Below are 20,167 nucleotides of genomic sequence, written 5' to 3'. Positions count from 1 at the left end.
ATTAGCCAGGATATGCTTAAAAAAAATTATTCATACCACTTTGAAAAGACATGAGGAGAGTAAATAACGACAGAGTTTTCATTTTCAGCCGAACTGTTCCTTTAAAGGAAAGTGTGAAGTACGTCGGGGCATTGCTGCACTGTAGCTGAAGTCTTCTATAGACAGCAGCATCGAGGGCTCATCTGGAGAAATCATTACCTCACCTCGATCGCAACGCATTTGTTGAGGCAGTCGTGCAACAGTCACGCCATGATGCCACCCCTGAGAGAGCTCGCTGATTCTTCTGGGAATCAACTTTGTGATTACAGCAGGAGTGGGCGTAAAAAATAAAATAAAATAGAACGAACGAAAAATAAATAAATAAAAAACATACATAACTCTTCGAAGCTCAGTGCCAAACACTTTCCTGTCCCCCTTGCCTCCACCTCCTCCACCTCCCACTCCTCCAGCACAGCATGTCATAGGAAATGCGGGTTCTATCAAATAGCATCCTTTGAGCAAGCGTTGGTAGAGCCTTCTATTCTGAACATTATACAGATTTTATTCATGAGGGCGGTCTGAGGCGCTGGAACTTTCTAAAACAGACCAGCACTTTGAGTGTCGGAGGAGGCGTAGAACACTATGATTACCCTAATGATCATTCACAGGGTTCTTCGGGGGCACGGTGCTTGGATAATTTCTACGCTGGGGTTTGTGTGAGAATGAATGAACACCAGGTATTCTCAGGAGAGTCTGTGTAGGTTTAAGCAAGTTCAAACAGTGGGGACTGAAGTCTGAGATCGTACTGAAAATCTGTGATTTTTTTCATTTAACTCTTTACCCGCCATTGACAAGTTATCTCGTCTTTTATGAGAAAAAGCCTCCCTGTCATTGACGAGTTTTTATTGGTTTCCGTTTTATCTCTGTTATAGGGTAGGGGGCGCTATTACGCCTCTCCTGAATGAGTACAGTATATCCAGATCAAAACACAGGAAAAGAAGAAACAGAAACGAGCGATCTCATATTTAAGCAGATGCATATGAAAAATAATGCAATCATCAACAATAAACAACATGTAAATCAAAACGGCGTGAAATGTCGACCTGGGAAGTGGTTAGGACTGTGCAAGCTTTGGGGGTGTTGATGAACTCAATCTACTCCACCTATGTTTTGCTCATTGCTCATTGTACATTGTATCTGATCCAGACGTAGTTTTTGACAAAAACTGGATTTTCTCAGATTTTTGCTCAAAATGTAGCAATTTTTTATAAAACGTACCCACATTCAAGTGTTTATAAAAATAATAATAATGCATGAAGCTAGAATAAAACGGAGGCTCTGTTCTTTCTTTTGATATATTGCATGTTCAGATATTCATACAATCAAATATGGGCCATGACATTTTTTCGTGAAAACGACCAAAAAACGCTGGCGGCGGCTGGCAACTTTAAAACAAAAATGCTGGAACGTTTTCGTTTGATTTTTTTTAAAGCAAAAAATTATGACTCAAGATTCTGCAGTATCTTGGTCTAAACGAGTACATTTGTGGCATTGATCGTGCGACTCTTTGTACAAACGATCAGATGTTCTTTCAGCTCACTGGATAATTCTCCAATCATGCTGGATAACACGATCATCAGGTTTGACACAAACTTGAGGAATTCATGCAGCTCATTGCTGTTGTGTTAAAGGGAAAGGAGTTTGTACTAAATACTAAGAACATCTGGAATCTATTCATTTCAAATTTCCCTTAAATTGCAATGCTGATAGTATAGTTTATAATGAAAAAACTGTATTACATTAGTAAAACAGATGCATTTTCACTTGTGTTCTCAGACTTTGTGACCCAACTATAAGTGTTTGTGTAAGACTCACAATCTGAAGCTGCAGGTAGTCTCCCAGGCCAGAAGAGCTGTCCACCCTAACCAGCACTGCATCCTTCTGCTGAGTGCTAAACCCGACAGCCAGTCGGTCAGCTCGTGTGCTCGGTCTGTCGTTGGGCGGCCATGTGTACACAATGAGCCCTCCATCACGTCCGAATATGTATGTGGTTCCCGCTGCAGAATGAGAAAGAGAGAGGAACAGAATATTAAGTGTAAGAACATCAAAGTAAGTGAGAAAACTATTTCCATTTCGCATGTGTGTGCGTGCGTATGCGCGGCGCTGCTCCATTACACAAAGCGCGGGAGTATCTTGATGAACCCATCAGAGTGCCAGACAGCCCCTGCTGGTCCCTGATTGGCTAAATTATAGCCCTTATGTGACCCTCGGTACGCTGATGTCACCAGGAGCACCTGTGTCTGCTGAAGCATGTGCTAAACAGAGTCACTCTTGCTACAACCACTCAACGCCCCATCCGAGCCCTGTGCTGATTGAGCTGATTATACCCGCCAACACACCGGACAATCAATCCAGCCTCACGGCCCCCAGCCCAGTGCCTACTTCTGCATGCATTTATTCTGCAGAAGGTGGGCAAACACGGCATGGACTAGACAGCTATTCCTGCTCAGCGAGACGCATGCTAATGCCTGACGGAGCTAATTACAGTGTCAGAAGCAGGTAGCTTACTGTGAGCGGGGTCACTGTGATTCAACGCCTGCAGGAAGGTTTCTCGGATAAATCGGCATCGCTTTTTTGCATGGAGAGATAGAGAAATTGTTCTAATGGAGTTGATCTCATTAACTGGCGGACTGCGCCAGCTCTTTTGATCAGGCGTGACTTCAATAGCAAAACGGGCGAAAGTGCTTCTACTGTGGCAGGTGCAGTCAGGGCAATGTTCGCAGAGCAAAGAGCTCATCAACCTCAAGATAACAGCCTCGGGAGATGTGAGACGCACTTCAACACTCACTCTCCGAGGAGTGTGACTGCTGCGCTTCTGAGCTCCAGATGCAGATAAGACGGGCGGCGAAGCAGCACGGGGAAAAAAACCCAGAGGAGGCCGGAGCTCTCAGAAGAGCGAGACGCCCCGAGTTAAAGTGCTGAGAGTGGTTTCAGAAGAGCTGGGTTATTTCCTGGCACGTTTCTCTATTTGCAGAGCCGTGCTCATTAGCTCTGCTCTCCGTGATTTTTACCAGCGGGCTCTCGTCAACCCCCTTGACCGCATCTCAATGAGACTGTTTCACACCGTGTCAGCGATCAGCCTGACCCCCTCCAAAAACAACACCCTTGGGGCAGGCACATTCGCTGACACGGGTACACAAATGTTCACAAACGCACACAGATTCATGCGCGAACTAACGCCCGGTTAGTGACGACTCCCTTGACGGGCTTGTTCGAAACGCAGGGAAATGAGCTCTGCTCATTAGCGGGGCTCAGATGGTTGAACTTCACACACACATATGCACACAGGCCATCATAGATGTGAAGCGGATAGGGAGAGCGAATGGATGAGATTTAGGCTCTGTTGAAATCTGTTTCGTGCAAACCGCTACGGCTGCCTGCCTCATATCTGTCGCTCAGTATGGCGGCAATTCACAGCTGTGGGTGAGTGAATGGATTTGCCAGGAAGGGAAGCGTAAAGCTGTGCAGAGATTTACGGGCACAAATGGGCAATGCACGGTGCACTGAAACTTAAAATCAGTGCAATCAACTTTTAAAAATACAAGCTGACATCTGACTCATAAATGTATTTAAAGGGACAGTTCAACCTTAATTCTGTCATCATTTACTCACCCTCATGCTGTTCCAAACTTAAGACTTTTTTCTTCTGTGAAACACAAAAGATATTTTGAAGAATGTGGGATTCTTGTAAGAGAATCTTGTAGAATGTAGGAAATCAGTGGGCCCTAAAACAACCTCATAGACTTTTATTTTATAGATAAATAAACAAAGACGTAATTCAAAATTCCTTTGGTTACACTTGATTTAGGGTGTTCATCTACAGAGTAATTAATATTATTAACAAAATGTACTTACTAAAGGCCAAAAGTTGGGGTTTTGTTGAGGTTTAGTTGCTGGCAATGTTTACAGTTGCATGATTGCATACATTACTGTTATTACTATAGTATAAAAAGGACACTGTAAAGTATTGCCATATCTTTTGTGTTTCACACAGGAAAGGAAGTCTTAAAGGTTTGGAACAACATGAGAGTGAGTAAATTACTTTTTGGGGGATAAAGAAACTCTAGACAGGGTGATCAGGACTTCATCCAAAGGGGAGTTTATTCGTTAATAATGATAAGCTGACTGAACATTGACTGTTTTTTAATGCAGCTACTAAGTAAATAAAGTGAAAATGAATTATTGATTTGAGCTGAAAAGATTTTATTCTATTAGAAGAAAGCACAATGCAACAAGTATTGCAGAGAACTGTGAAACAATTCTGTTTAAATGCCCGCTGGATTCTTGGAGACGTGGCATAGCGACACAGACTTCAGACACAAGATATGGTGCACAAGTGGGAAATATGGGTTTAAATCTGGCCTGCGTCAAGCCTTGATCCTGTTCTCCCCTTTTCTCTTGATAATTTTCTGTCATCTCTCCTCATTCTGCTGGATTCTGTGTTCGTGCAGTCGGCACTTATCCCAACTACTCGGGCGCTTCTCCAAGACACCCTCTTTTCTTTCTTTCTTTCTTTTCTTATCTCCCTCAGCCTGACTTTTCACTCCCATCCCTGATGTGGTTAAGGAGCTTGCTGCCCTCCCTCTAACAGGGTTAAACCTCTTCTCTGAAGTCTATTTTCTGATGCTGTTAAATGAGGCAGGCTCTTTGTGCAAGCCAGACCATTAGCCCCTTAAATATGTTCCATCATCTCGGCTGGGTGGGCAGCTGGGTCTGGGTTTTAAAGAAGACCCTCGCTACCTAACAACCGTGTGGGTCTTTCCACTCCACCGCCCTTCTAAGGTCAATCAGCAGGAACAAGCAAAGGAGAGAGGGCAGACTGCCGCCCCATAGAAGAGCTGTGTGTGAATGCTTGGGAGAGCTGTTCTAATGAGATAGATATTACCTGGCCCTCTGGAATCCCATCATAGCCGTAATCTCCTTTATGTGCTGGAGAAATTAAATTACGTACCAGTTTCTTCTTCTGCCAGGGTCTCGGAGTCTCCGTACAGATCCCTCTCTACTCTACAAAAGCTAAAATACTATTTTTGCTTAAAAGGGATGGTTAAGCCGAAAATTTTTATTCTGTCATCATTCATTAGAATAATGACAGAAGTTTAATTTTCAGGTGAATTAACCCTACAAGTCTCTTTATTTGCACAAGGCTGCAGAAGTTTCCATGAATGTTTCATCATTAACACTCATGTTGCTCTAGCATACAGGTTTGGAACAACATGAGGGTGATTACATTTCAGAATTTTAATTTTTGGATGAACTATGCGCCTTTAAGACTCTCTATTTGCATAAGACAGCAAAAGTTCCCGTTAATGGTTAGCATATGTGCTCTGACATATTGAGTCATGGTGAGTTGGAATCAGCATTGCGTAAAACCCAGATCCCCTCGTCCCTTCTTCAAACAATAATTTCATGTGTAAAAAAGTTATGAGGATGGAACAATTCATACTTCATCATCTGATTTCTTGGATCCATGTTTAAATGTAAAATCAATGACACCCAATACCGTCATTGTCTTGGGGGCTTATAAGCAGCAAATCATACTGCTGAAAACACAATATTTATAAGCTGCACTGAGCTTACTTTCCATCAATACACGTTTCAGAAACACAAAACATTGTGCTCGTGTCTCGGAATGGGGAATGAATTGAGCTCTTACTCTATTCTGCTTCATGTCCCTGGATGCCTCTTTCCTGAGAACAGACGTATTGTAAGGACCATGGCAGTTTGGTCTAAAATTACGGTGCATTGTGTTGGGATGCCCACCTCCTACTTGCATGCTAGAATGAGGAACATCAGTCAAACTCAGCAGGGTTGGAGCCATTCACCCAGTGGGCAAACACGCACACACACACACACACACACACACACACACACACACACACACACACACACACACACACACACACACACACACACACACACACACACACACACACACACACACACACACACACACACAAACACGCAGTTCTGCACATCTAGTGTGTACACACAAACACACAAATACACATGCACCCCACTGGTATGAAAATACTGTCAAAATAAACAGAAGGCAAAGTGAAGACCCCACATAGAGAAGTATACAAAAATCTAAAAGTAACACTTCAAACCACTAAAAATGAAATGACATGCTGTACTGTAACCTTCATGAGTTTCAAGAGCATTGCAAGTGACTTATTCATGAGGTTATTCAAATCTATAATCATCTGGTAAAAGGTTTACAGTGGGGGTGTCTACTACTCCATATAACATTTTCCTAAAAAAAAAAAAAAAAACTGTTAAATATGTGTAAAAAAAACTGTTAAATATGTGTACATGTGTGTGTATATACATACATACATACACACACACACACACACACACACATTTTATATATATAAAATAACAATTAAATTGAACAACATGCATTTCAAAATGTCTTAATATACGCTTTGTCCCCTGCAAAAAATAAATAAAAATCTTTTAAAGAAAAAAAATCCTAGATATTCAATGTGGTCTCAGATATTTGGACACGACTGTGTTTTTTTTGTTTTTTTTACAGGTATGTGGCGGATTGTTTTCTGTGTATTTTGTTAGCTCATCCACCTGGCAAGTTATGGACAGGATTTATTTATTTTTTGTTCCATTATGCTGAAAAGAATAGGTGTGTGTGTGTGTGTGTGTGTGGGCGAGAGTGGGTGTGTTGATGGTTTTTTATGTGAAGCAATTATAATGTTTACGTGAAATATGAGTCTGTGACATTGTATTTGTTTATTAAACATTCAGTGTGAGCTGTGCTGCAACTACAAAACCGAGGCTTCTGCAATAATAAACAGGCAATTAAAAAGTGAATTACTGCAGCTCCAATTACCAGACTGACACCACAGAGCTCCACACCAACTGGGTAATTACAGGCAACAGCTCGAGCGGAACACTGGCCAACCTAAGAGCGTACGGATGTGTAGACGAGTGTGTGTATCTTTGCATATGTGTGTTTGATGCTGTTAAACTGGCCGTTATCATCAGCAGAAACAGCAAGAAAGAAACGTTCATAAATCTGAATGCAGTTTCTCCCTCCCTCACCAGGAATCAACTTAAGAGGAAGGTTTCAAGACGAGACGTCATGTTTATGACGGGTCTAGTGCAGCGCATGGTTTTATTGTCTGCCTGTAAAGGAATCCTCCGGGTGACTGACAGAGACAGAGTCTCCGGTTTCGAGAGTTTGGGCTCTATGGTGGGTGGGTAGCTGCCTCGGGACGCTGTCGAGAGTCTATACGGACAGTTCTAATACTGTTCAGTTCCTGCACGCCTCATGGGTTTGATTTTTACATGCATCATTGGCACTGTCAAAACATTTTCCTTTCCTTTCTTTAATACTCTCTTCAGTTTTTATTGTCAGACCTGAGGGGGCTGAATGAATCAGATCTAATAAAACAATAAAACCCATTGTGAAATGTAAAGTCTGCTGATTTATTTCATGTTTAGTGCAATGCAATTCAAGGACAATAGTCTGGCACAAACTGAATTTTCTACAAATCTGGAGAGCAGCGCATCATACAGCACATTACGACAATACAATTTACCTTTGGGGATATTTGCCGCAGCCGACTCTATGCTGCTTCGCAGAATCATTCAATCCAATGAGGCCTGGCTGGCGAAAAACCAGCAGTTCACACGTGAAAAGAGACCACTAAGAGTGAAAGACGCAGGGAGCACTGGGGTTTGTGGTCGTGGTAGAGCTCTGGTATTTCTCCTGCTGACCTTTCCAGGGCCAATTAGAACAGAGCTGAGAAAGAGCGGTCAGTGCTGTGCTGGCTGAAAGCCTGTCTGCTGTGGCACTTTAGTGGATGTTGTTTTGATTTGCTTTGTGTTTTTATAACGAGCTTTCGGCTCATGAGCACCTCCAGGGGGTTTAGGAGACGATGAGGCTTAAGCTGAGGGTGTATGAGCGTGTCCATTCTCCTGTGAGTGTATGTGTATGTGGTGATCTGTGTGTATGATTTGCATTTTACGTTTGCAATAAGAAAAGCAGAGAAAAAAAAATCAAAGATGGCATGACAAAAAAAAGGGAGACAGTAAGTAAACGTTTTTAGGAATGAGAAAGGACAGAAGGAAGGAAAAACAGGTAAAAAGGTAGGAAGGAAGGAAGGAAGGAAGGAAGGAAGGAAGGAAGGAAGGAAGGAAGGAAGGAAGGAAGGAAGGAAGGAAGGAAGGAATAGACAAATGAAGGAATGTAAGCAGAGGAATTGGGGAAAGAAAGAAAGAAAGAAAGAAAGAAAGAAAGAAAGAAAGAAAGAAAGAAAGAAAGAAAGAAAGAAAGAAAGAAAGAAAGAAAGAAAGAAAGAAAGAAAGGGAAGACATTAAGGAAGAGATGAGGAAAAGAGAATGAAGGAAGGAAGAAAAGGGGGAGGGAAGAAAAGAAGAAAAATTAAGAGGAAAGAAATGAAGTAGGGAAGGAAAAAGGAAAGAAGCATGAAAGGAGGAAAAACAGGAGAAACGGAAGGAGGCAAAACACGAAGAGGGAAGGAAGGAAGGAAGGAAGGAAGGAAGGAATGAAGTAGGGAAGGAAAAGGAAAGACGCAAGGAAGGAAGAAAAACAGGAGAAATGGAAGGAGGCAAAATAGAAAGAGGGAAGAAAGGAAGGAAAGAACGATGGAAGGAAGGAAGAGGGAAAGATGGAAGGACAGAGGGAAGGAAATTAAAGAAAGGGAAAAAAAGGAGGAAAAAAAGAAAGTGCTGTGTCGACATTGAGGGATGAATTCACAAATAACTCTTTTATTAGACGGAAGCATGTGTAATAATCTTTGCAGGTGTGTGTGTGTGTGTGTGTGTGTGTGTGTGTGTGTATGTGTGTGTGTGTCTGTGTGTGTGCCAGTACGTCCAGTCTAAGCCTCCCTGAGCCCCATGTGTGAGCTATAGTGACATAATGAGAAATCTCTCTGGAGGTTTGGCTTGACTGGGTTTAGATTACACACCCCAGCTATTGTTCTTTCTATCTCTCCCTCTCGTTCTCCAGATTCTCTTAGGAGAGAGTATAGCATTTAAAGAATCAATCACCTCCATACTATCAAGGGGATGATATGTCTTTCTCATATAAACTCGCACACACACACACACAATGCACCCACTATAGAGTGCAGCTTGCAGCCCTGTGCAGTCACTCACTGTCTCACTGTGTTTGGAGATGCTGTATTGTTCCCGCTGGAATATCACTGTCAAGTGCATGTAGTCTTTGACCACTCTGCTCATCCCTTTGCCTCTTTTAATTCCCTCTATCTTCCTCTTAGTCAGGACATCCTACGCTTTGAATTCTCAGCCTCTCAGAGTATCATATTTAACCAAGCACATCACCATTCACCAGCAAATCCACATCATCCTTTCATTACAGCAATTCGGGCGTCTCAAACTAAAGCTCTGACATAAAAGAGTGCAAAAAAGATGGAGCGAAAGATCGAGGGAGATTACTCAGCCCCATCAGCTCGCTTACTCCAACCCTACTCAGATTTGCAGTGATGGAGAAGAGAGAGGCAGCATACTAACTCATTAATAGCCTTCAGAAAAATATGCAGGCACACAAACATGTTTTTTAAAGAATGAGGGGGAGTGATGTTTAACCTACACTGTTCGATTTTTACACTGCAAGTTACATACGATTCATTTTTTCTGTAGGTGTGAGAGAACGCAGCGTTCTTCTACTGTATAACTCCATCTAAATGTAGCTTGTGTTATATTTGTCAGTGTAACTGTGGAGGAAAGGGGAGATAAAGTGCAAGACTGCAGCAAAATGAGTGGGGAGAAAAAAAAGGGGATGGGTTTGACTTTAAAAACACTGTGCTGGAGCCCAGGGTAACTTCTGATAATTTGCCTCGCTTTCTGCTTTCATTTTCAGCTCCCGTCCAATCATTTCGGTGGGGGAGAGGGCACATTTACTGGTGCACACAGACAAGGGCGCACGCACACACTTTCCTGCACTCCACATAACCTACTGTTAATGGTTTTTAAATGGTAATTTTGCTGCAACAACAGAACTCGTGCTGTTCTCAAACTCCTCGTCGCGGCATACTAAAACAGGGCTGGAAGCAGGTAGGGCTGAAAAGATTTGCAGTTCGGCTGAGGTGGTGTCCGCTGGTGCTGTAAATAGCGTAGCAGACACATAGCTGGAAGCGGCTTCGGTTTCAGTTTATTATTATCAGAGCTCGTGAATTATGCTCAGCTGTGAACAATGTCGCCGAATATTCCCGGGCAAAAGGAGTCCGGAGGTTTGAGAGGTTTAGATTAGCTTGGCCGGGAGGGGGGCGGACGCAGAAGCAATGGACCCTGATGCGCTGCCTCGCTGCCTGGGGGGACGCATACGAGCAGCGGGGCTCTGTGATCTCAGCACACCCTGCCATTAGAGACGCCAGCTGTGTCACACACACACACACACACACACACACACACAGAAAAGAAGAATATGACAACGACAGAAGGAAAGAGTGATAGGGAGAGAGGCAAGGAGGTAGAGAAGAAAAACTAAGAGCCTTTCAGAAAGGATGATAAATGACTCGTCTCACTTCACAAGCTTCCGCTCACTTCCTCTTGCCTCTATTCAATAGTGTGTGTGTTTTTTTTTTTTTTTATCAAAGCATAATCTGTGAGGATAATGCTGAGAGGCAGCCAGGTCTCGTTATATAAGTGCAGTGGATCACACACTGACAGCTCAAGCCCCTCTGCACACACAGCGTGGAAATCGCCCTGATAGTTTTAAACAGCCAGCCGCAACGAGACATTACAACACAAACTGGGAGGAAAGAAATCTGGTGCAATAAAGCAGAAGGTGTTCAATTTATACAGTATACCGGTCTCAGGAGTAGTGGCCAGTGGGATTTAACAGCAATGTAGAAGTAATAGAGTTTCAAAGGAAGTGTGGGGGGGTGTACCAGTGTAGAAATCGCTGGATGGCCCTGGGGTCTAGTATAAAAGCCTGTCCACTGTCCCTTCTAGACCTAATACATTCAATTTGGCTGGTTCGCTGAATTAAATCCACACACAAACACACACACACACACACACACACACACACACACACACACACACACACACACACACACACAGCATGGTACAGTGACCACGATGTAATTTGAATATAATTTCATCACGTCAAAGGTCAGCTTAAGTCATTTGGATGAGGCCTTTCGAACAGGAGAGGTTAAGGATGTAGCCCCGGTGTTTATATAAACACAGCCCCCTTGATGGCCCCTAGAAACGCATGTATTCGAGCATAGTCAGCGTAATGGGAGGCTGAATCGCTTGTCGCAAAGTGATTGTGGTGCAGCCAACATTATGCTCTCAACATTTGTACTCTGCATAATGCATCTGCATAATGTTCACAAACACCTCTTAAAGATCGCATTTGCATCCTGACCACATAATTGCACAAGCACACTCATAGACCTCCAGCTATTACCATGAGATTACAAGATGTTGCTTCTTATGCAGGAATCTCGACACACAGAAAGCAGAAGCTCTAGGAATGAAAGGTTACCGAATGGCACAGCAGTGTGAGGGTGAATGTGGCAGTCAAATAAGCTACGCACCATGTCCTGCCCGCAGGGGGGCGTGGGATCTGGCGGCAGGCACGAGGTGATGAGGCATATGTTGAGGGACGTAGAGCTCCCCAGGCCCCTCTGCCAGAGCCAGGGCTGACCCCAAAGTCAGCGGTGGCAGCCAGAGAGCCAGGCGTAGGTTGATGCGGAGCAGGATGGAAGCAAGACCAGCAGGAGCCCCGCCGGGCCACAGACGCAGCATGCTACCGGAGTGCAAGGACTTTAAAGAGGGGCGTCCTCAAACCACCTGGCAACCCATGTCCTGCTCAAGCCTCGGATCCTGACCATGCAACAGCCCAATCACTGATGGAGGGGGATAGGAATGTTGGATCCACATGGAGAGGGAACTTCCACAGAGTTCTCCGAGGTATGGATTCAAAAAAAGGGCAGCACAGAAGAGGTAAACTTCAGATAATGATCCTGGATTAAATTCCTCTCTTCATGGTATTCAAAAACACAAAATCCTGCTAGAGAAAAAGAAAAGAAACCACGGAATCCGATCCAGTACTCCAGTAAGGTAGGCGTAATGGTGTATTGGAGAAGAGGGAGAAAAGAGCGAGCAGCCTTTGCTACAGACCTCCCAGCAGTCCTGGACTTTTCCAGTGCACTCTATCGCCTGAATCCCAGCTGTATCCCATGAAGACAAGGCTGCATCACACGCTATCCTCGTGGAGAGTATAGGAGAGGAACAGGGAGACTACCAGAAGCGATGGCACACACAAGACGAGATCGCCGCTGCAGCATTTAACTCAATACAGAGTGCCTCTCCCCCTCCCCAAACGACAAACACACTCTCTCACACACACCACACAAGAGCTGCTGCTGCTGGCTGCCTGGCTCAGTCCGCACTGCCTCAGAGGAAACATTAGCAGACACACCAAAGGAGAACAGGAAGAGAGAACCAAGAAAGGGCAAGAGTAGTCAAGTGGTCCTCATGTGAAAAGGGTGGTCAGAGTTTCTGAAAAATGTCAGCAAGTCCTTCCTCTTCTCTTACTTCTTACAGCGCCTCTGTAGCGGAAGCGTTCCTAAGCAGCATGCTTAGAGGAAAAGACCCTCTGAATGTAGAGAAGGGGAAACAGAGAACGGTGAGGCTCGGCTGAGTTTTCCTCCCCCTCTTTTTCTCTCTCCCTCCCCCTCGATCATCAGGGAGGCGCGTGCAGCTGTGGAAGGGGGGTCTCGTGTCTCGTCCTCCTAATCGTTGTTTCTCTCTTTCGGTCTTCGTTTCTCCTTGACAGAGGGGTGGCTCGAAGAGAGTCCAGCTAGAATTCAGAGAGTGTGGGCTCCCTCTCCCTTCACAAACTAGTCAAACCTTGATATACTCCTCCCTCTTCGGCCATTGTGTAGCTGAATGAGTTCTCTTACTGGAAGGACAATCATTGGGTGTATTTCAGCACCACGGACAGCGCCTGGCTTGATTCAATAACAGTCTTTCCTAACTTGCAAGATGCAACAATAGCTTCAAGGCATCAGGCAAGGCTTAAGATGTAATTGTAATATTTGTTTTATCTAAATCTAATTGTTTTTTAGTTTGACATTTTGTTTTCAATTAAACTAGCACAACGGTTCTCAACTGATTTTGCTTCATAACTCAAATTTGGTGGTGAAATTTATTAATTTCAAGTTTTTTGAAAACGAGGGCAAGTCAGGCAACCTGATCATGTTGCCATCTGCCTAATTTGTCTAGAAGGTACCAAGTGACATGCATGATAAGTCAAAATACTGCTTAGATGGACACCCAGACTTTGACGTCAACAACAAAAAGACACAGGCCACGTTTTCTTAAAGGTACAGTTAACACAAATATATATAAATTCTGTCATCATTTATTCACCCTCATATAATTCCAAACCTGTATGACTATTTCTTCTGTGGAACAGTACAATTAAAGTCAATGGAATACAAAACAATGTTGAATCCCACTGGCTTTCATTGAAAGGACAAAAAATAAATACATTTTTAAAAACATTCTTCATGTTCCACAGAAGAAAGAAAATCACACAGGTTTAGAACGACTTATTGCCTTTATCAACTTTGCACAATATTTAGCATTGTTTTTGTGTTTTGTTTTTTTAACCCTGCTGTGCATGACCGGTCACAATCCAGTAGTTGAGAACCAATGGTCTATTTGAAAACCCAATCTAGTCTAGCCTATCAGTCAAAACCCCTAAATCTGTTTTGTTAGTGTGAGTTTTTCCCTAACAAAGGAAACAAAAGAAAAGAACATACTAAATTAGCATCTACGGTGAATGTGTCAGGTTCACCCTTCTCCCTAATGTGCACCCCATGTTGTGCGTGTGTGGGTTATAGGAGGAAGTCTGCAGGTGTGCTTCACCATTGAGACTCCAGCTGGAGTGTGAAGAAAGGCGCTATGAAAGTGACACTGGTGTCATCTCCTCAAACACAAGGAGATCGTTGCTTCTCCCTCCTCTCAGCTTTGAGCATTGTTAGCACTGTATAATTAAAGTTGACAAAGCAGGGTGATCAGAGCCGCCTCGCCAGGGGCTCAAAGACAGACTCCAGCAGGAGCCCAAACTGCTCTATTTGGAAGATAATTTTATCAGTGTGACTTTAGCAATACCCAGTGTTGTACATAATGAAACATCATATCACAGCTCCAGAGGTTTACGAAACAATTTGGAAACCAGTCTGCCGCATTTATAGTGAACTAATTATTCTCTGCAATATTAAAAGAATGTGCGAACCCCACCTGCAAAATGAGCATGTGTTTCATTTTCTGTTTACAAGGCTGCCACCTAATGGTGAATTAGGGTGTCGCTTTGAGCAGAGGACCCTCGCCGTTCTCCGGCAGTCACATGTTTGAGCCAATCCATTTCTTTTTTCAGCTGACCTCAAAAGCAGATTCAAAGGAAGTAGAGCATGTTTTAATACTGGTGCTTCCATTCTGTGGAGGAAAAAAGGTTTCAAGTATTTTAAACAGTAGGGGAGAAATAAGTGGATAGGTCTTTTTTTTCCTTTCTTCCTCTCGTTTTACTTCAGCTTTTGTGTTGAATTTTATTATGTTCTGTTGTTCTGCCCTGCTTTTTCTTTTTTTTTTATAAAGAAAGGAGGAACGATTCACAATGTGAAAAGAGAACAAATAAATAATAAACCCCACAATCATATTCCTCTCATATATCCATTGATTACAGGAAACAAGAATCAACCCCCACCCATGATGCTTTAGTAACCGATTGGATGCTGTTTATTAAGAAACAAGATCTTCGATAAGCAAAAAGCTAATTAAAAATGAAGCACGTCTTTAAACACATATTGTTTGGTTAGAGAACCGACGAGTGTGTTGCCGTCATGAATAGAACGATTCATCAGATTTAATATCACATTTCTCGCGTGAGAATCGCGTTATCTCTTCACATTTGTCTCTATAGCTGTGGTCATTTTTTAATCACGTAATTCTTCCGCCTATTATATGCGCTCTGCGTCATTAATTGTATTCACACTGAGAAAATCAGTTTAGCTTTCAGTGAAGACCCTGCCATTTGTCTCTGCCATTTCTCCTTGCTAGTTACAGTTCTCTGAAATGCTCTTTGACAACCAGCTCATACCAAACTGCTCATGTCAATAGTAGACAAACAAATTTGAAATGTGTCCATGCTTGATGAGACTAATGGACAAATGCTCTGATCAAACATTCAAATGTAACTTTTGCCATAAAGGCCAGTGACGCAAAAATTCGGAAAAAATAGATAATAATAGATGTCATGAAACCATTTTTTCCCCCGTTTAAAAATAAATAAAAAACAATAATATTAACAATTAAATATTCCAAAGAATATAGAGACAATTTACCAGCCTAATATTTCTTACAGGCCATGAAACCATATTATCTGCATTTTTATAAAAAATACGGGAATGAATGATTAATAATTACAATTTGCATAATTCATCATTATGAAACTTAGACTAGCTGTTTTTTCCTTGCATAAATATAGAAATTAAGACTTAGCAGCCTACATTTTTCTTATTAAATTATATGAAATTATTAATTAATCAAAATATCAATAATAATTATATTAATCTCTCAGGGGAACCAAACAAAAAGATGATAATAATTTTGTTGATATTTTTATTATGGTGGATGATGCAAAGACTTTTTGTCATATGTTCTTGTGAAAATATTTAATCAAACTATGTATTATATTTCATTGACATTAAAAATGTCACTGGTGAGTAACTCTCAATTTCACTCGCATTTGGCGCGTGGCAAGTATTAATTCTGGAACCTGCACCCTCCCCTGCAGGGACTTGATGATCAGTGTGCACATGTGCGTGTGTGTGAGGGAGAGTTTGCATTAGAGATGGGTCTATAGTATGTATAGTGCAGGTCTTAAGGTGGAATGTTTTGTTCATGTATGTCCACAGCTTGTGAGCCTCAATCCCAGGCTTTACTGTCTGCCACTATGCTTAGACAAACCCTCTTTCTCTTTGCACTGCCTTCACGGCCTGATGATCACTAGGCTTGGGCTTCTACACATCTAAATGAGCCTGTGTGTTTGTGTGCGCATGGGCATAGGACCGTGCAGGAACATTAATATTGTGTGCACATATACTGTGATAATTGCACACTCTGCACAGTAAAAGATTCAGTCTGTAATCATTAACCCATGGGCTTACATACAATAACAAATGTGAACAGTGAAAATCCACCAATTTACCAATCTGAATATCACTGTATATATATATGGGGGGAACTCTTTATAATTCTAATTAGGTAGCAAAAGCGATCCTATCTTCTTCTCCCGTTCTCTTTTAAAAACACACACTGAATAGATTCCAGCGAGGTGTGGGGATGCGGATGATGTAATGCAAGCTGTCTATGTGGTTTCTTCCTCCTGAACAAAGGCGGGCTCTTATCAGTTTGGCAAACCCGCAGAATGGATTAGCTGTGCATGGCTTGAGCCTGTAATAGATCTTCTCCGTAAACCATCTCAAGGACTTTCACTCTGCTTCAGATTCCTGGCACTCAGCACTTTCACAGGCAACAAGCACTGGGGCTTTTCACACCAAATTCAGTCAATGCTCTTCTTGCAATACAGCTCAATATTACAAACCCATTCATAAAAGCCCACACACACAAATCCAAGAACACTTGTTTCCTCTAGATATAATTTATATCCATGAAAAGAGTCTATTAAGTCTATTTTTTGTCGTATATAACTTGGTACAGATCCCAGCTATGCACTGTCCACTAACCCCCTCTAGTGCTGTAGCAGAAGACTGCAATATTTTGGCTGTATGCATGCAGTAAGCACAATATGACTACGTTCAGAAAGGAATACTAATTCATTTACTGAATACTACACAGCACTTTGCCTTTAAAAACAGTAAATGAAACAATAGTCTTTAGTAGCATCATTGTCACATAATCTCATCCATGTTGCATCTTGAAATAAAAAACAAAAAATTGACCTTTTTAATTCAGTTATGTTTAAAAATGTATTTTTTCATTGAGGGATACAGTTTCCTCTACAGTATGATCACTACATATATAATGTACAGTAAGATTATTATGGTAGATATACATTTTCCTGTATGCATTAAACAGGATGGTCTTTTATATTTTCTAATGTGTATATTGGCTGCAAAGATTTCAAATACACACTGGGTGTGACAAATAAACCATAGTTAATATCAGCCATGATTTTATCTTAATAGCAAAAAAAAAAAAAAATTTGTTTTACAAATGCAAAATTACAGTTTTTACTTTGAAATGATAACTGGACTTGCTCTCTGAATAGGCTATGTGACAATGTAGCTAACCACTTTTTAAAATCTGAAATGTTATTGTTCAAAATGCATACACATACTAATTGCACAGTATTGTACTGGGAGCATGTGGTGTATTCTGTGTAGTATGCAGTACACAGTATGCTAGTATTCACTTTCTAACTGTACGTTCACACCGCCGCCGACTTGAGCTTCCAAAGTTACCGGAAGTCATTCATTTTCAATGGAAGCTGGCTTCTCTCAGCTGCAAGGAGCGTCAAATCCATCGGCGTCGCGTTTTGGGCGTTTTGAGCGTCAATCAGAAAGTTGAAAGTATCTCAACTTTATGGTAATGAGCTATGACGCGGTTCAGCGGCAAGCAGCGGCAAACGCCAGCAACCAATCGGAATATAGACGTCCTTCGCGCTGGCTGATTCCGGAGAAACATGCGATGTAAACTTTCGTTCCTACCAAAACATTAGTTCCGAGAAAATGGAGGAGAAACTGATAATCGTTGTTGCTGGGTTTCCTATCATTTATGATATGACGTTATTTTCATATAGGGACCAGTTACAAAAGAGAGAGAGCCCCGGCCGCGCGCGCGCACTCACTTTCACCGTCTTCAAACAATACGTCTTGCTCTCTCTCCCTCGCGCATATTAATCAAAATATTTTTTTTCCCTACCAAATGTGACCACAACGGTTATAAAAATGCTGTCATTATAAAAGGTTCCTAGTATCAATGTATTGCTTGTTTTTTTTTTTCTGTTTACATTTCATGGTGTGACACAGACTTCAGAGCGGCCAAAGCGTCAACAAGCTTCCCCGTACTTTTTTGACAAGCGTCCTTGACAGGGCGGCCAGAGCTTCTTTGCAGCTCAAGTCGGCGGCGGTGTGAACGTACAGTAAGGGTCACTGAGATTCCATCTTATTAATTCAATATGACATGTCACATCAGATGCATCAGTAGAATCTCATATCTTTTGATCTCAATCTTTGTATTAAGGATAGTGCATGAGGTTTGAATATAAATTGGTCCGTGTTTATTTTTGTCAGTTTACATATTCAATACCATTTTCCAAAAATATAATAGCCATCAAACTGACTGATGTTTTAAGAATCCCATTAATAATAGCAGCACAAGTGCTCTCATCCACTGAAAAACTAATTTGGGTGATTGTGGATCAGTGCATGGGGTTTTTCTACAGTAGTTGAAAAGCAGGAGAGGTGATAGACTCACGGTCATTGCAGAGCGGCCCTCCAAATGATGTCATGCTGCAGTCGCAACTGAAGCCCTCCCACTGCTGCAGACACACGCCCTGATTGGAGCAGGAATCCTCTTGACAGGTAGTGCTGGGGCCTGAAGAGACCGATGACAGAGTAGAGAGAGAGAGAGAAACAAACAGACAGGAAAAAAAGAGAAGGGTATATAAATTAACTGGCCCCTCACAACATAAAATCCAGACTAGTGAAAGGCTTTTATTGCAGATGAAACAGCCACACAGAACCGTCCCATCTGCTCACTCCCCATAGATGAAAAAACAAAATCTTCTGTTTTAAAACTCTTAAGGGAACAGAATTAGGCCAAGAAAATACAATATACATTCAAAATGCACAAAAATGTGTTACATTCAAATATTACTTCTAGAAAAACATATAAATCTTTTCCATTTCAATGTGATTACATATAGCATAATGAGTGTGCTTATTTTAGCTTACTTTATGTCATTATCTTAGATTTATGAACCATGGTGATCCCTAAATAAATTCCTGTACAAAACAGGGCTTATATGGTACACTCAGTAATTTTTTATTTTGTTTATGTTGCACTGGATAATAAGACAGCATCCGAAAACACATACTGTCTGAGAATGTACTGCATTTAATGAACTTACTTCATGACCGTTAAAAAGTACATTTTTAAATGATGCATATCAAACATTTATCAACGTATTTATACCAAACGTATTAATACAATCTGGACACAATGAAGGTGATGATACACAGGGCAACTTTTTGAGCAATGTTGTTGGGCAATCTTGCCGAGCGATTGTTGCTTGGGCACTTTCCCACTGAAAATGGGCAATACATTTCTATCTGGATAATTTAGATCGGTCATGGGCCCTGTCTCTCACCTGGTTGCCCGTTGACGGCAACATTACCCAGCAACATTGCTAAAAAAGTTGCCCTGTGTATCATCACCTTTAGAGTATGTTGACAATGACAGATGATGTTAGCTGTGACACTGTGACTTCCGTGTTAGACCTATACTGACACCTAGTGGTTTAGATGTACACTACCGTTAAAAATGTTGGGAGCGGGTACATTTTTGAAAGAAGTTTCTTACGCTCACCATGGCTGGATTTATTTAATAAAAACTATAAAAAATAAAATAAATAAATAAATAAATAAATTATATATATATATATATATATATATATATATATATATATATATATATATATATATATATATTAAAAACTGAAATATTACAATTATTGAAATATTTATTAAAATGTAATAAAAAAAAAAAAATTATTGTGTTATGTTTTAATATATTTCAAAAGGTAATTTAGTCCAGGGATGGCAAAGCTCAATTTTCAGCCATTAAAGTCTTCAGTGTCACATGATCCTTTAGAAATCACTCTAATATGCTGATTTTGTGCTCAAGAAATATTTCATATTACTATAATTTTATCAACATTGAAAACAGTTGTGCTGCTTGAAATTTTGGTGGAAGCCATAATTTTTTTTCACTGTCACTTTTGAGCAATTTAATCTATCCTAGCTGAATTTTAATATTAATTTCTTTATACATTTTTTTTAAAAACTATTATTTTGTT

At 41.4% G+C, this 20,167-nt stretch overlaps 1 protein-coding gene across 17 annotated transcripts in view; it reads right to left on the bottom strand.

Annotated features, from left to right (window-relative positions):
- Positions 1-20,167, bottom strand: part of nrxn1a (neurexin 1a) — a 180,328-nt gene that overhangs the window by 41,863 nt on the left and 118,298 nt on the right. For 15 of the 17 annotated variants that reach the window (XM_082151709.1, XM_082151718.1, XM_082151711.1 and 12 more), the window contains 2 exons: positions 18,565-18,684; positions 1,855-2,036 (listed from right to left, as the gene is read on the bottom strand). In XM_082151709.1, the coding sequence (XP_082007835.1) occupies positions 1,855-2,036; positions 18,565-18,684 (302 nt within the window). Of the gene's footprint in view, positions 1-1,854; positions 2,037-11,591; positions 12,685-18,564; positions 18,685-20,167 lie in introns of those variants that run through there. The other 2 variants (XM_082151717.1, XM_082151716.1) reach the window with 2 other exon arrangements.

The sequence above is a fragment of the Leuciscus leuciscus genome (assembly GCF_965113295.1).
Source record: "Leuciscus leuciscus genome assembly, chromosome: 21".
In the NCBI taxonomy this organism is placed as follows: Eukaryota; Metazoa; Chordata; class Actinopteri; order Cypriniformes; family Leuciscidae; genus Leuciscus; species Leuciscus leuciscus.
The sequence above is the reverse complement of the archived record's forward strand: the minus strand, read 5'-3'. Positions and strand labels throughout refer to the sequence as shown.